Here is an 18,286-nt window from a genome sequence, read left to right on the forward strand (position 1 = left end):
AACTTAGTGCTCCCCGTCTAATTTTTTTTTAAATATGATTATAATAATTATAAAAAAATATCAAAAATATCAAAAATAAACGCGCGCGCACGCGCGCATATATATATATATATATATATATATATATATATATATATATATATATATATATATATATATATATATATATATATATATATATATATATTATATATATAATATATATATATATATATATATATATATATATATATATATATATATATATATATATAATATATATATATATATATATATATATATATATATATATATATATATATATATATTCTGGACTGGGCCATGACCCTTGGCACGGCACGGCCCAATGCTCGCCAAGCCCACGTCCAAACGGCCATATCCACACGACCACGAGGACACGTCAGGTGGACGACCGTCCGCCCGACGAACGTCTCCCCGGCTCCTTAAATACGTGTCGGACAACGAGCGGGTCCTCCTCATATGATCTCCATCCACTCATCGTCGACCCACGTCGCGGACACCTAAGTTGTGTCGGGCAGAGCCATAACGGCATCTCACTCACCACGTCACCCAACTCCCCTATATTGTCTCCTTAGGGATAGGGGCAGTTGGACCAGGGGGCAGACCTTGGTCTAGGTCTTAACGCTTCTTACGCGTCCCCTGGCAGCTCCTCCTTGGGCCTAGCTAATCCAGCCCATTAGGAGCCTTGGCCCAGCGCTGGGGGCTCAATATAAATACCCCTTTCATGGCAAAGGGGCAGGTATTCTAACTCACACTCTGATAATCTCATTCTGTACCTTTTCTGACTTAAGCGTTGGAGCACCTTGCAGGTACACCCCCCTCTCATTTCATTCTCCGGCCCATTCACCAAGACCTTGGAAGGCCCTCCTGATCAGGTGAGATCAGTGGCGCCGTCTGTGGGAACTAGCTATCCCCATCTTCATCAAACGAGGATCAAAAGCTCATTTGTTTCTGTCCTTCCAACATGGCCGGAGAACAACATAGCGATCACAGCCGTCCCCTCGTCAACTACAATATGGACGACGGCCCGCCATCCCATGAAGCGGACATTCGGGACGGTCATCCATCCACCCCGTCTCCAGAGCCCCAAAACAACGGAGATGCCTCTCACGCCCACAATTCAGGGGCAGAGACATTTCATCCCATTCCCGTTCCCGCTGAAGGAGACGCCGTAATGATTGCCATGGTGAATGCCCTCAATCAGGCCGGTTCTATGCTCCACCAGCAGCACGAACGAATCATGGCCCTCGAAGCCGAACGACAAGAGGCCCGGCCCCAGCCGGTGAGTAGGATACAACAACGTTCGGAGCCGACGAAGAAGCGAGGACGTCGCTCCCCCGAACCCCACGCCAGCAGGGCACGCGCCCGTCGTGACGGTGGTCGAGCGAGAACATCACCAAGGCGCGGGCACAGCCCCGACAACAACGAACTGTCTCCCTTAAGGAGCGACGAGGAAGATTTGCACTGCCCCCTATCTCGGGCAATAATGGAAGCCCCGCTCCCCAAAGGCATGGAGAAACCGCCAAATCTAGCTGTGTACGACGGGACTACAGATCCCGACGATCACGTCGACAACGTCAACGCGATGCTCGACTACCGCAATGATATAACCGGGCACCTCAAATGCCGACTGTTCTCAACGACCCTCAGGAAAGGGGCCATGGCCTGGTACAAAAGCTTGGCCCCTGAGTCCATTACGTCATGGAGAGTCATGAGGTCCATGTTCACCCGGCACTTTACAGCTTCCCGTCGTCACCCCAAGACTGAGGCGACCCTTGAAGCCATAGTGCAGAAGAAGAATGAAACACTGCGCTCATACATCGAGCGATTCAACCAGGAAGCCGTCGAGGTAGATACCACCGAGCACATGAAGAAGTATCTCCTCGAGAGAGGTCTCTTGCCCGGCAGTGAACTTAGCAGAGCCGTAGGGATCGAGCCTCCCCGCACCTTAAACGAGCTCCTGCATAAAGCCCAAGCCTACATCAGATACGAGGAAAAGCAGGTGGCACACAATGCCCGCAGCGGACGTAACGCTGGGGAGACCGAGCACTCAAAACGCGAGGACACGAGCATTTCCCGTCGCAACGGAGACAAACGAAGAGAAGAAAGACCTCGCGAGCTCCGGGAAGGAAGAGGCCCCGCGGGCAGATATAGCGAGTACACCTTACTGACAGCTCCTCGAGAGCGTATCCTCGCAGAATGTATCAACTCTGAATTTAAGCAGGGCAGGGTCAGGTTCCCAAAACCGTCTGCACCAAAGCCCCACACCGACAAATCAAAGTACTGCCGGTTCCACAGAAGTCACGGGCACGTGACCGAAGACTGCGTCCACCTGAAAGATGCGATTGAAATTTTAATCCAAGAAGGGCACCTGAAGCAGTACACGAGGAAGAACGAAGCTCCCAGACACGACGAGCCAGAGAAGAAGAGACCCCGGGAAAACACACCCCCTGACAACTCTCCCTATCAAGTGGCCCTCTGCGTGTCACGACCGGAAGATTTCTTCCTCCCCGAACCATTGCCCGAGGGCAAGATCACTGCACTCAGCCCCTGGGAAGACTTCCCTACCACACTGGTGATATCAGGAGGAGGAACTAACGGGGAATCCGCGGCCCTCTCCGTCAAACGTAAGTTCGACGAACTCCTACTGACTGCCCCCGAGCAGAAAGCGACATTGACAAAATACCGGGGAAAATCCAACCCAATATCCTTCTTCCTGGAGGAACTCCCGGGCGGATCCCCCAACTCGGCCATCCCACTATTGATAAGAGCAAAGATGGCCCGATTCGACGTACGACGCATCCTGGTCGACGAAGGCAGCTCAGTGGATATCATGTACGTCCACCTCTTCAAGACTCTGAAGCTAGACAAGACCAACTTAGCCCCCTACGTCGGATCAGATCTCCAAGGATTCAACGGAGCAACAACCAGACCGTGGGGATATGTTGAGCTCCTCGTCACCTTCGGCGAACAAGAAACGGCCAGGGAAGTCAAAATCCAATTCCTGGTCGTAGACTGTCCGTCTCTCTACAATTGCATCTTTGGACGCCCGACACTGGCCGAACTCACTGCGGTCCCATCCACCGTCCACCTGAAGATGAAATACTACACCAAATTGGGACGTGTGGTCACCATCCATGGTGACATCGAAGCAGCCCGACGATGCTACGACGCCGCAGTAAAAGGACAGGCCGTAGTCAGCACGAAGAGCAACTGCAACAACAAAAAACTCAAGACCGAGGATCCTGCCCGAGGAGTCAACGCCATCGACCTCGACTGTCGCATCGGGCTGGACGAGACCGAAGAGGGGAGGTTCCCCAAGGAACGCTCTCTCGAACACCCGGTCCGACCAATCCCCGACGGGGAGTTCGAACTCATTCCTCTTGGGGACGATCCGGAAAGGACGGTGAAGATAGGTAAGGGACTACCCGAGGGAACAAGAGAAGAGCTAGTAGCATGCCTCAAAGAGAACTCCGACCTCTTCGCGTGGAATGCCGCAGAAATGCCCGGGCTGGACCCCGAGATCGCGTGTCATAAGCTAGCTGTAGACCGGGCAGCCAAGCCCATAGCACAGCGTAGACGCAAGCAATCGCCCGAAAAGGCAGAGGCTGCCGAGCGAGCTGTAAAAGACCTCTTAGAGGCAAATTTTATTTCTGAAGCCCAGTACACAACCTGGCTCTCTAATGTAGTCCTCGTTAAGAAAAATAATGGAAAATGGCGTATGTGTGTTGATTATACTGATCTTAATAGGGCTTGCCCGAAAGATGCTTTCCCCCTCCCTAATATAGACTCGCTCGTTGACAACTCTGCAGGTTTTAAACTCTTGTCCTTCATGGACGCATATAGTGGATACAACCAGATCCCTATGTCGCCCGCAGACAAGAAACACACAGCGTTCATGACCCCAACGGGCAATTACTATTACAACGTGATGCCGTTCGGGCTCAAGAACGCTGGCGCTACATACCAACGCATGATGAACAAAGTCTTCAAGGACGAAATAGGGGACATGCTCGAAGTATACATGGACGACATGATCGTCAAATCACACGAGGAGATAACCCATGCTCGACACCTTACGAAGGTATTCGAGCAGGCGAGACAGTGTAAAATGAGGTTCAACCCCGAGAAATGCACGTTCGGAGTCCGGGCAGGCAAGTTCCTCGGTTTCTATCTCACCGAAAGAGGGATCGAGGCCAACCCCGACAAATGCCGGGCATTCTCGGAGTTTCCGACCCCGAAAACCAAAAAATCGATCCAGTCACTCAATGGAGTGCTCGCCTCACTCTCCCGTTTCATCGCCAAGTCCGCCCAGCACGCATTGCCATTCTTCAGACTCCTTCGCAAAGAGGCTACCTTCGACTGGACCGATGAATGCGAGCAAGCGCTACGCCATCTAAAGAAGGTTCTGTCCCAACCCCCGGTCTTATCACGGCCATCAGAAAAGGAAACCCTATACTTATACCTATCCGTGGCGACCGAGGCCGTCAGCGCCGTTCTAATAAGAGAAACCGACGAAGGACAAAAGCCCATCTATTTTACGAGTAAAGCACTCCAAGGTCCCGAGCTCCGATATCAGCAAATCGAAAAGGTCGCCCTGGCCCTCATCAACACAGCGAGGAGACTACGATATTACTTCCTCGCACACACGATAAAGGTGAGGACCGACCAGCCAATCAAACAGCTGCTCGGGCGCCCGGATATGGCCGGGAGGATGCTCAAGTGGTCACTAGAACTCTCCGAATTCGACATACAATACGAAAGTAGGAAAGCCTTGAAAGCTCAGGCGCTGGCCGACTTCGTCGCGGAGATGACCCACTGCCCGACTCCAGCAGAAAGCGCCCACAAATGGACGATCTTCGTCGATGGCGCCTCTAGCACATCAGGCAGCGGGGCCGGGATCATCCTCGAAAATGAAGAAGGGATCCTGATAGAGGTATCGTTAGCGCTAGCGTTCCCAACATCAAACAACCAAGCCGAATACGAAGCCTTCCTCGCAGGCCTGAGGTTAGCCGAGGACTTGGGAGCAAAAGAGGTAAAAATATCCACCGACTCCCAGCTCGTGGCCTCACAAGTGCGAGGAGAATACCAAACCAAGAACGACAACCTCCTCGAGTACTTGTCCCTCGTCAAAGAAAAACTTGATAGATTTGAAAAATGGGAAGTCCAACACATACCCCGCGAGCACAACACACGGGCAGACGTTCTCTCGAAACTAGCCAGCACGAGGAAAAAGGGTGGGAATAAATCAGTAATCCAAGAAATTCTCCCTCGGCCCAGCATCGACAAACTACCGCCTCCACTCGAGGTCAACGCTATTGGAGATGCCCACTGTTGGATGACACCCATCTACAATTACCTCGCACGAGACGAACTCCCGGCTGACCCGAAAGAGGCGACCACTGTCAAACGACGCGCATGCTCGTACGTACTCCTCGAAGGCAAACTCTACCGGAGAGGATTCTCCATCCCACTACTCAAATGCGTCGAGGAAGAGAAAGTCCCCGAAATACTGGGAGAGATACACCGGGGAATTAACGCTCAACACCTCGGCGGACGGTCGCTCGCACGAAAAGCCCTTCGAGCAGGCTACTACTGGCCGACCATGCAAAACGATTCGAAAGAGCACGTCAAAAGATGTGACAAATGCCAACGGCATGCCGACATGCACCTCGCGCCCCCGAACGACCTCAAATCATTGTCTTCCCCATGGCCCTTCGCGTGGTGGGGCATGGACATCCTCGGACCCTTCGTCACCGGATCATATCAGAATAAATACCTCATCGTCGGGGTGGATTACTTCACCAAATGGATCGAGGCGGAGGCACTGGCTAAAATAACCGCGCAGAACATTCTCCGGTTCTTCAAACGCAACATCCTCGCTCGGTTCGGTATACCCCTGGCACTTGTCACAGACAACGGGACACAATTCACGGACGGAGGATTCCAGGACTTCATCGCCAGCCTGGGCACCACACAGCATTTCACGTCTGTCGAGCATCCGCAGACGAACGGGCAAGCAGAGGCGGCCAACAGGGTAATCTTACGTGGCCTCAAACGCAGACTCGGTGAGGCAAAGAGGGCATGGGTCGAGGAGCTACATAGCGTGCTATGGGCCTACCGCACGACACCACATTCTACCACCGGCGAAACCCCGTTCCGACTAACTTACGGCACCGAGGCAGTCATCCCGGTGGAGATACGGGCGCCAACGAGGAGGACGGAGGAGCCCCTAGACGAGGAAATGAACGATGAAACCCTTAGAGCCGAGCTCGACCTAGTCGAGGAGATACGTTCCGAAGCAGCTCTCCGGGAAACAACCCTCAAACAAAAGATAGCACTACGCCATGACGCGAAAGTCATAAAAAGAGAGTTCCAGGTCGGCACCCTGGTCCTCAGAAGAAACCAGAAAAACCCGAGAGAGGGCAAACTGGCGGCCAACTGGGAAGGCCCTTACCGCGGCCGCGACAAGACGAGCAACGGGGCCTATTACCTAGAAAACCTACAAGGAGAACAACTCGCTCGACCATGGAACGCAGAAAAACTTAGACAATATTACAGCTAAATACACCACGGGGAGACGTGGCAGGTACGACCACGCTCTTCGTCCCCAAAACCCCAGGGAGGAACCACGAGACCCGGGAACGATCCGGGGTCACATAACAAACACAACCCTCCCCGACGGTTGGGATCTTGACCAAGGCTCAACGTCGAAGTACCAAGACTGGCAGGGCACCCAGCTCGCGATGGGAGGACCCAAGCCTCGGGACCAGGGTTCGAACAACGGACCCGGGCTTCGATACTCACGGGCACAAAGCCCGACACTTCGTCGGTTCCCTAAACCGAGGAGTTTAACAAAGTCGAGCAGAGTACGAATTCATACAAACAAGTATCAGACACAAACGAGCACAATGAATGATAACGAAAATATTCATACATTAAAAACGATAACAGTAGCCGAAGCCAAGTACGCCCGAAGGCCATATTACAACGCCCGAAGGCCAAAATACATAAGGCACGCAGGCCATGATAACTAGAATCAAAGAAAAACAGATAAACTAAGACTCCGCTCGGAGCACCTCTTCATCCTCTTCTTCTTCTTCTTCTTCTCCCCCCAGCTCCTCCTCCACTTCAAACGGGCAGACAATCTCACCATCCCGGACGCAGTAGTTATAGGCCGACCCTGCTGTCACCAACTCAGGGTTCAGAAGCCCGAGCTGCTCGACAGCATTGTCGAAACCCTCTTTGAAGCAGGCCACGAGATCTTGGTTGAGAGTCCGAATATGCCCTAGCAACTCACCGCGCGAACCAAGGGCGCGTTCCTCCTCGGTCTCATCTGCCAGAGGACGGACCTTTCCCTCGAGAGACGCAACCTGAGCCCGTAGGCCAGCGTTGTCCTCGGTCAGCTTCTGATGGTCGGCCACCTGCTCTTCCAAGCTCGCCATCGCAGCCTTCAACTGGTCCCTCTCCTTCTCCACCTCCTCCAGCTTCCGGCTCAGCCCTTCCTGCAGCTGATGCTCCTCTTTGTAGTCCGACAGATCTTTAGATAATTTTTCCTTCTCCGCCCGGACCTGCAAAAGGGCACCCTCCAGCGAGGCAGTGGAGACCGAAGTGTCGGTCAAAACCATGGCCGTCTCCATCACCCGGATGACTGCAGCAATATCCCTGGCCAGATCTTTTCTCCGAGCAGCAGCATCCTGGTCCAGAATAGCCTTGGCCTCAGGCGCGGGCACAACAATCGACTCCTCGGCCTTGAAGAACGACCGTTCCACATAGCAGGGAGGTAGAAGATAGCTCCCCGATCCGTTCGGACTTCCTGGAGACGACCTGGTAAGGGCCCCAGCCGGACGCTTCCGTTTACGGAGGGGAGAAGCCGCTGGCGACGGACTGCTATCAGGAATGTTGATCGGGTTAGACCGAGGAGGAGAGGAAGGAATCACGCTCGCCGCCTGCGAGGGACCGACCCCGGCATCGCCAGCAGTCTCCGAGACACGGGCCACATTTTTCTTCTTCTTCTTGGGCACCCGGTCAGGAGCGCCGACCTGATTCGCTAGCTTCAGCACCCGATCACGAGCATTGGGCATGGCACCTGCAAATAAATTACACACAAACATTAGCGATCGAAGTCATAAACAGAAATAAAAAGCTAAACAAAGTCTGCCTACTCAATAACGCCAGAGCTTCCTCCTCGGTATCACACTCGAGCAGAGCCTTCGTATTGATATAACGCGTCTCGGTGATTAGCTCCCCGGCCTCATCCAGGTAGGGCACGCCCTGTCGATTCACCCAGAACGCCAAGCTGAAGCTCTGCACGTAATCGACCAGCTTCTTGTACGCGAGCCTATCCTCCTCGCCGAGCATCGCGTACTTGACCCGGTAATGCGCCGTGGAGAGATCGAAATGATCACGCTGCCACCTCAGCGGTATCTTCGACATCAGCGTCTCCTCCCCGTTGGGTTCCCGTTGATAGTAGTATAGAGAGTGAAGGGCAGCCCGGGTAATCGGCATCACCACGTACCACCGGGTTTTGAAATGGCGAACAGAATCCTCGTACGTCTTGAACAGACGCACGGGCTGCTTGAAAGAAACCCAACTGTGGCGACCACGGGAACCGGACCTCTGGAGATGGAAAACATGGAAGAAGAGAGCCCGGGTGCAACCGATGCCGAGGAACTGGCAAACTAACTCGAATGCCCGCATAAATGCGAGGGCATTAGGATGTAGTTGGGACGGCGCCAGCCGGAGCCACTTGAAGACCGACATCTGGAAGGAGTTGAAGGGCAGTCTAATCCCCGCCTCACGAAAAGCAAATTCATACATGGTGAACTGCTTCCCCGGGAAATGATGACAAATGCGGTCTTCTTCCTTGGGGGCGCAGCAATACCAGTTTGGTGGGTCCTCCCGGCTTATGGTCTCGACCATAGCGTGAGCAGTGATGGCTTCGTCACAGAAGTCTGATTCCTCCTCCAAGGGCTCGTCCGCAACCCATGAGAAGTCGACCTGCCCGGAAGAGGAGGCGTGTTCGGTACCATCTCGGACACTCCCATCCCCGACAGGGAGACGAGCGATTGTCGCGTCTTCGGTGGAGGACCCAGAATCTTCCTTCCTCGGTCGTAAGCGCCCGGTAGCACCTGAAACGCAGACAGAAAGAGTGAATTCGACGTCATATCAAATCCACCCTTCCACCGCAGGTCAAGTGAAAGGGCGTAGCGGCGACGGGCACTAACCGCGCTCAACTCGGTGGCGCGCGCATTCTATGGAGACCGGGCATAAACTTCATACAGCCTATGCAAGTATTGCCCAGCATATGAAGTTTATGCCCGGTACAGTAGGATCCCAACCCTATTTTCTACCATCTAATATACACCTACAGTCCACTACACTGTTCCCAAGTTAAACCTAACCACATTTCTACAAAAATAGCATGCGTTTGACAGAAAACAACAAGGAAAAAGAATGGGTCACAGTGGAAAATCATACCTGACATAGTTAAGTTGAAAGGGGTACGGTGGTATCTGAGCAGAAGACGGTGGTTCTGATAGGAGGACGGGCGGAGACGGCGGTCCAGACGGTTGAGCAAGCAAACGAGAGAGAAGGTGGAGAACTCCGGTGAACGTATGAGCGAGAAAAAAAGGTAGAAATGAAATTACTCAACCCCTTTTTATAGGGCTTGGCACGTAGACCAACACGCTAGGTCATCATTGCCTAGCCTGCCTACGCCGTCTTTGCGCGCGAAACGAAGCGACGCCACTAATCGTGAGACACGTCTATCAAAGATAAGAAACTGAAACGACCCGAGCGCCTATCCGTCTCCTCGACTCACCAAGACGCCACCTCCCCGCGTCGTACCCACGTTTACTACAAGGAAGGTACAGACCAACCGATCACCTCCATCCCCGACATTCCCGGAGAAAATGTCAGGCATGAATAGGTCTGTTACGACCTCACCTGTCTAACGCTCAAGCTTCCCCATCGTCTCGAGGGACCCTCAGTTGAAACATAAGTCATCTCTCTGGCTCAGAGACTCAACTTGGGGGGCTCCTGTTCTGGACTGGGCCATGACCCTTGGCACGGCACGGCCCAATGCTCGCCAAACCCACGTCCAAACGGCCATATCCACACGACCACGAGGACACGTCAGGTGGACGACCGTCCGCCCGACGAACGTCTCCCCGGCTCCTTAAATACGTGTCGGACAACGAGCGGGTCCTCCTCATATGATCTCCATCCACTCATCGTCGACCCACGTCGCGGACACCTAAGTTGTGTCGGGCAGAGCCATAACGGCATCTCACTCACCACGTCACCCAACTCCCCTATATTGTCTCCTTAGGGATAGGGGCAGTTGGACCAGGGGGCAGACCTTGGTCTAGGTCTTAACGCTTCTTACGCGTCCCCTGGCAGCTCCTCCTTGGGCCTAGCTAATCCAGCCCATTAGGAGCCTTGGCCCAGCGCTGGGGGCTCAATATAAATACCCCTTTCATGGCAAAGGGGCAGGTATTCTAACTCACACTCTGATAATCTCATTCTGTACCTTTTCTGACTTAAGCGTTGGAGCACCTTGCAGGTACACCCCCCTCTCATTTCATTCTCCGGCCCATTCACCAAGACCTTGGAAGGCCCTCCTGATCAGGTGAGATCAATATATATATATATATATATATATATATATATATATATATATATATATATATATTACTCTTTCGGACTCAGACAAATGCTAATAGTATTTCACATTTTTGTTTCCAAATGAAGATGAATAATAATAATAATAATAATAATAATAATAGTAGTAGCAACTAGACAAGTCAAAGAAGACATGCAATATGCGATGATCAAGTTACCGAGTTATAAAAGATGATGAGCTTTTGTTTTTCACAAGAAAGATGAATACTTTTATATTCTTCCCATGTGAGACTAGTTCCATTTTGCACTAACACATACAATTAATGAGTTGCAGAGGTAATTTGTTTTATCTTCTTTATAAGTATTTCCAACTAGTTCAAAACTCATACATTTTAATTAGATAAATTCTTTTAATTGGTTTTAATAAATTAAAAATTAATTAGTATTTTTGGTAATAGTAGATGAGTAAATTCGATTCAATAATTCATTGAAACAGTTGATTTTAAATTAACATTTATATAGTTTATTTCACGAAATTAAAGTTTATTTTCAGGCCTAGGAAAATAAAGATAGAAAATTTATTTTAAGGAATTATTCTGTAAACTTGTCTGGTGAACATTTTAATATTTTAAGGAAATTTTATGTTTTTAGTTAATTTTTTTAAAAGAAAAAATTATATAATTTTATGAGAATCCATATCCCCATCCTTTTATTTGAAAATAATTTTATGAGAATATCGAAAATTATGAAAAGATATTTTTTAAAAATCTTTATACTCAGAAATAATTATTTCAATCTTGTAATAAACATAAATATACTCATTTCTTATTCGTATATTCCTAGGATCTCATTTCTAAACTTAAAACAAATAAGTCATATTGTTTATCAAAATGAACGTGGATACAAATATATTTAAATTAACATGTGATATCCACATAAAAAAAATGGTTATGAATAAGAAAAAAAATGTTAATGTAAGTTAGTGCTACCCGTCTAATTTTTTTTTAAATACAATTATAATAATTATAAAAAAATATCAAAACTACAATTATGCGATGATGATTATAATAATTATAAAAAATATCAAAAATATCAAAATACACACATATATATATATATATATATATATATATATATATATATATATATATATATATATATATATATATATATATATATATATATATATATATATATATATATATATATATATACTATATATATTACTCTTTCGGACTCAGACAAATACTAATAGTATTTCACATTTTTGTTTCCAAATTAAGACGAATAATAATAATAATAGTAGTAGTAACTAGACAAGTCAAAGAAGACATGCAATATACGATGATGAAGTTATCGAGTTATAAAAGATGATGAGCTTTTGTTTTTGACAAGAAAGATGAATAGTTTTATATTCTTCTTTATAAGTACAATTAATGAGTTGCAGAGGTAATTTGTTTTATCTTCTTTATAAGTATTTCCAACTAGTTCAAAACTCATACATTTTAATTAGATAAATTCTTTTAATTTGTTTTAATAAATTAAAAGTTATTTAGTATTTTTGGTAATAGTAGATGAGTAAATTCGATTCAATAATTCATTGAAACAATTGATTTTAAATTAACATTTATATAGTTTATTTCACGAAATTAAAATTTATTTTCAGGCATAAAGATAGAAAATTTATTCTAAGGAATTATTCTGTAAACTTGTCTGGTGAACATTTTAATATTTTAAGGAAATTTTATGTTTTTAGTTAATTTTTTTAAAAGAAAAAATTATATAATTTTATGAGAATCCATATCCCCATCCTTTTATTTGAAAATAATTTTATGAGAATATCGAAAATTATGAGAAGATATTTTTTAAAAATCTTTATACTCAGAAATAATTATTTCAATCTTGTAATAAACATAAATATACTCATTTCTTATTCGTATATTCCTAGGATCTCATTTCTAAACTTAAAACAAATAAGTCATATTGTTTATCAAAATGAACGTGGATACAAAGATATTTAAATTAACATGTGATATCTACATAAAAAAATGGTTTTGAATAAGTAAAAAAATGTTAATGTAACTTAGTGCTCCCCGTCTATTTTTTTTTTAAAATACGATTATAATAATTATAAAAAAATATCAAAAATACAATTATGCGATGATGATTATAATAATTATAAAAAAATATCAAAAATATCAAAAATACACACACATATATATATATATATATATATATATATATATATATATATATATATATATATATATATATATATATATATATATATATATATATATATATATATATATATATATATATATATATATTATATTACTCTTTCGGACTCAGACAAATACTAATAGTATTTCACATTTTTGTTTCCAAATGAAGACGAATAATAATAATAATAATAGTAGTAGCAACTAGACAAGTCAAAGAAGATGACATGCAATATGCGATGATGAAGTTACCGAGTTATAAAAGATAATGAGCTTTTGTTTTTCACAAGAAAGATGAATAGTTTTATATTCTTCCCATGTGAGACTAGTTCCATTTTGCACTAACACATACAATTAATGAGTTGCAGAGGTAATTTGTTTTATCTTCTTTATAAGTATTTCCAACTATTTCAAAACTCATACATTTTAATTAGATAAATTCTTTTAATTGGTTTTAATAAATTAAAAATTAATTAGTATTTTTGTAATAGTAGATGAGTAAATTCAATTCAATAATTTATTGAAACAATTGATTTTAAATTAACATTTATATAGTTTATTTCACGAAATTAAAGTTTATTTTCAGGCCTAGGAAAATAAAGATAGAAAATTTATTCTAAGGAATTATTCTGTAAACTTGTCTGGTGAACATTTTAATATTTTAAGGAAAATTTATGTTTTTAGTTAATTTTTGTAAAAGAAAAAATTATATAATTTAATGAGAATCCATATCCCCATCCTTTTATTTGAAAATAATTTTATGAGAATATCGAAAATTATGAGAAGATATTTTTTAAAAATCTTTATACTCAGAAATAATTATTTCAATCTTGTAATAAACATAAATATACTCATTTCTTATCCGTATATTCCTAGGATCTCATTTCTAAACTTAAAATAAATAAGTTATATTGTTTATCAAAATGAACGAGGATACAAAGATATTTAAATTAACATATGATATCTACATAAAAAAAATGGTTATGAATAAGAAAAAAAGTGTTAATGTAACTTAGTGCTCCCCATCTAATTTTTTTTTAAAATACGATTATAATAATTATAAAAAATATCAAAAATACAATTATGCGATGATGATTATAATAATTATAAAAAAATATCAAAAGTATCAAAAATACACATATATATATATATATATATATATATATATATATATATATATATATATATATATATATATATATATATATATTACTCTTTCAGATTCAGACAAATGCTAATAGTATTTCACATTTTTGTTTCCAAATGAAGACGAATAATAATAATAATAGTAGTAGTAGCAACTAGCAAAGTCAAAGAAGACATGCAATATGCGATGATGAAGTTACCTAGTTATAAAAGATGATGAGCTTTTGTTTTTCACACGAAAGATGAATAGTTCTATATTCTTCCCATGTGAGACTAGTTCCATTTTGCACTAACTCATACAATTAATGAGTTGCAGAGGTAGTTTGTTTTATCTTCTTTATAAGTATTTCCAACTAGTTCAAAACTCATACATTTTAATTAGATAAATTCTTTTAATAGGTTTTAATAAATTAAAAATTAATTAGTATTTTTGGTAATAGTAGATAAGTAAATTCGATTTAATAATTCATTGAAACAATTGATTTTAAATTAACATTTTATTTGAAAATAATTTCACGAGAATATCGAAAATTATTAAGTTATTTTGTTTAAATCTTTATACTTAGAAATAATTATTTCAATCTTGTAATAAATATAAATATACTCATTTCTTATTCGTATATTCCTAGGATCTCATTTCTAAACTTGAAACAAATAACTCATTGTTAATCAAAATGAATGTGAATACAAGGATTTTTAAATTAACATATGGATATCTACATAAATATGGTTATGAAAATGAAAAAAAAGTAAGGTTACTTGTGGTCTTGGGCACAAGTTAATAATTAAATATGAAAACGTTTTCTTGAGACAAGTGTTTGTGTCTAGATCAACAACAAGATCATCTACCACACGAGTGTTGGTGCCTAGATCGACAACGGGATCACCTCTAGCACGAGATTTGGTGTATAGATCAACACAAGATTATCTATAACATGGGTGTTGGTTCCTAAATCGACGATAGGATTATCTCCAACATGATTGTTTGTGCTTAAATCGACAACATGATCATCTCCAACGTGAGTGTTGGTTCTTAGATCGACAACAAAATCATCTCTAACACAAGTGTTGGTGCCTAGATCGACAACAAGATCATCTCCAACATTAGTGTTGGTAACTAGATCGACAACAAGATTATCCCCAACACGAGTGTTGGTGCCTAGTTTTAGATAGTTAAAAGACTCTTGGGAATATCCAATGGAAATTTATCAAGAAAGTTATAAGGGAGACTCGTCAGGGATTAACTGAGGAAGGTCCACTGAGGAATACTTTAAAGAGAAACTCACTGGGGAGAACACTTCCTGGGGAGAAAACTTCAGGGGACCCTTTGCGAGGAGTTTTACTAGGGATAAAACTAATTTGGTAAGTTGTGAAGGGATTCAATGGGGAAGGGACTTATTGGGAAAAAAATAAAGGTAAATGGTCGATGAGCTTCTTGAGGAGCTTCACGAGGATTCCAAGGTCAGATGATTGATGCAAATGATGATTGGGCTTTGAGGTGTTTGATTTTTGCTTGTTAGTACAAGACTTTCAGGTCTTTCACATACGTGTTATTCCAGATATTTTCGGGATACATCATGATAAATAAGATGAGATGCATGGTTTGATGCAAGAGCGATGTGAACATGGTTGATGCAAGAGCGATGTGAACATGGTTGTTACAAAGCAGATGCATGATAACTATTTGAATAACACCTCATTTATTCATGCGGGAACTTGGATGCTTAAAAAAAAGCACATATGGTATACAATGGATAAATGAAATCAACACACAATTTTTTTGCATAAAATTTTTCGTCCATAGAAAATGTGCACGTCAAGATATTGTGCTAGCTTAATCTCCAAGTGCTTATTTTGAACTCATATAAATCAATGGTAGTTGATATGTCATGAGATTTGACATAACACCTTGAGATATGGAAAGACTTTCCTCCATCATTCATGCAGATTATCTTATCATAGGTTATTGAGACCGAAAGCGGCTTACCCCCTAATCTACTGAGTCTTGAAGCAATTTGCCCTTGATGTGACCACTTATGAATAATCAAGTTCCATAATTGATTGTTCATTTTTGGAATTTCCTTGATGTTAAATGCTAACTTGCAAATAAATTTTTTCCTTCAAGATGGTAACTCTAATGCAATGTCCATGCAAGTTTTGAAACCAAAAGTTGTTATTGAGGCAACATTTTGAGGTTCAGTGAAAGGATCAATGGTTAGAACACAATCTTGGTCTAGATATTCAAAGTAAAATGGTAATGCGAGAGCATGATATAATGGAAGATGATTAGCAAGTATCTTTGGAGTCATTTTATTCTATCATAATTTTGCCATAGTATGATTTATGCTTCAATTAAGTATTTTAAGGGTTGTAACGTGGGTTGTTTCATACTTTTTTTGAAAGAAAAAAAACTTATAAGGCTCAATTTTCAATTTAGACCCCTCATTTATCCTTCTAGTTATCTCCATTCCAATATTCAATTAATTCAACACATGCATTCAATTTTTAAGAGAATTTAGAAGTGGTAAAGATGAAAGTATAATGGCTCAAGGACTAATGAAATTTGTTTTTGAGATGGAGGTCACCTTTTTGTTCTCTTTATTTTTGTTAAGGACTTTGATAACCTCTTTTTTTTTGCTTTTTCTTTCCTTCGGTTTTTCACATCTCATTTTCCCCCTCTTTTTGGCATAATTTTTCTATGAACTTTGTTCTTTTTGTTTAATTTTTTTCGAAAGGATCGTGATAGTCATGATAATGGTTAGTGAGGAATAACCACTATAGAATTTTGGATTTTCACGACTTCTTTGACACTATATGATGAGTGTGATGAAAAAGATATGGTTGGACATTTTATTAAGAGGTGTTTGGAGAGTATTAATGGAATGATTCTCTTGAAATTTGAATGCATAGCCAAACTAATTGAAAAAATGCCTTGCTCCAGATCAAGATTAAAAGTTTAATACAGAAAGAAACTCAACTTCCATGCTCAAAAGGAGGAACCAATGTAATTTTTAGTATTTTTTAGTGGAAGACAAGGAGTCGACCTTAAAAAAGGTGTACACCTTGCGTCAGATTACTCGAGGACGAAGCAAGTGTACATCCGATTACCCTTTTTTAATCCAAGGTAAAGTTTATTCATATAAAAATACAAAATGAAACACAGAGTAACGAAACGAAGCGTAACAAAAGGAAAATAACATAATGTAAAGAGACTAAAAAAATGAGACAACACCTAATGAATACGAAACATATAGAGACCGGACGTAATGAAGAGTAAAGTAAGCATAACAAAAAATAAGACAATGAAATGAAATAAAACTCAACGCATATGAAGCCTAAAGAGATGAAACCTAACGAAAAGTAAAGTAAACGTAACAAAAAGTAAAGTAAGTGTAACGAGACACGAAGAAACGCAACGTAAAGCAACGAAAGTGTAACGTAATGACGCAAAACATGACGTAACATAACGAAAATGACACAACAGAATTGCACGCAAACATTTGACAAAATACAATGGGATGCTAATGCGAAACACGTTTATCACAATCGAATAAAAACACAAAAAACATATAACATGCATATTTGAAACAAACAACCAAAACGGAATGCAAGCATACACAATAACCATGAAAAAGGATGAAACAATAATGAACTTACAGAAATACACGACAAATTTCCAACATTATTTCCGGAAAAAACAAACAAAAATTCAATTATAAAATACTTGAAAATAACATAATCGCATCTTCGAACCATTATACCTTGTGTAATCGAACTTGAAGAACTTGTTGAATCAACAAGCTGAACTTTTTCTCCTCAATCGATTTTGAAATCCAGGAGAAAGGGGAGGCAACCAATTTTAAAGGTTGTAACGAAGATTTCTTTTAGGGTGAAAGCGCGACCGATTGGGTTAGATCAATTTGATTTTTCGATAATGCTTATGTGCGTAGAGATAGAAGGCGGTGGACGTGCACCAGACGCGAGAGGAACAGCGAATCGGTTCACGGTGGTGCTCAAATTCACGCAGTGGCAAGTTTAAGTGTTGTTCCCAATCTGGTGGTTTGTGGATGCGTCGAAAAGGGAGATGGTGACAATTATTGATTTGAATAATGGAAGAGGAAGAATGAAGTAGTGAGTTCGATGGTTATGAAGGTTGAAGGAGGATGAGCTTGAATAAGTCTTATGAATATTATTTTAAAAAATTAAAAGAACAATAAAACAATCATTAATTTAAAAATTAATGTCACACATTTTTTTTTGAATTTTTTTCT

General features: G+C 42.2%; 1 protein-coding gene across 1 annotated transcript; it reads left to right on the plus strand.

Annotated features, from left to right (window-relative positions):
• The first annotated feature begins 985 nt into the window (after nucleotides 1–985).
• Nucleotides 986–6,586, plus strand: LOC127113640 (uncharacterized). The gene is made up of 2 exons (XM_051046501.1): nucleotides 986–3,740; nucleotides 5,937–6,586. Exons 1-2 carry the CDS (start codon nucleotides 986–988, stop codon nucleotides 6,584–6,586), a joined length of 3,405 nt encoding a protein of 1,134 aa, XP_050902458.1.
• Nucleotides 6,587–18,286: the final 11,700 nt, after the last annotated feature.

The sequence above is a fragment of the Lathyrus oleraceus genome, chromosome 1 (genome assembly GCF_024323335.1).
Source record: "Lathyrus oleraceus cultivar Zhongwan6 chromosome 1, CAAS_Psat_ZW6_1.0, whole genome shotgun sequence".
NCBI lineage: Eukaryota > Viridiplantae > Streptophyta > Magnoliopsida > Fabales > Fabaceae > Lathyrus > Lathyrus oleraceus.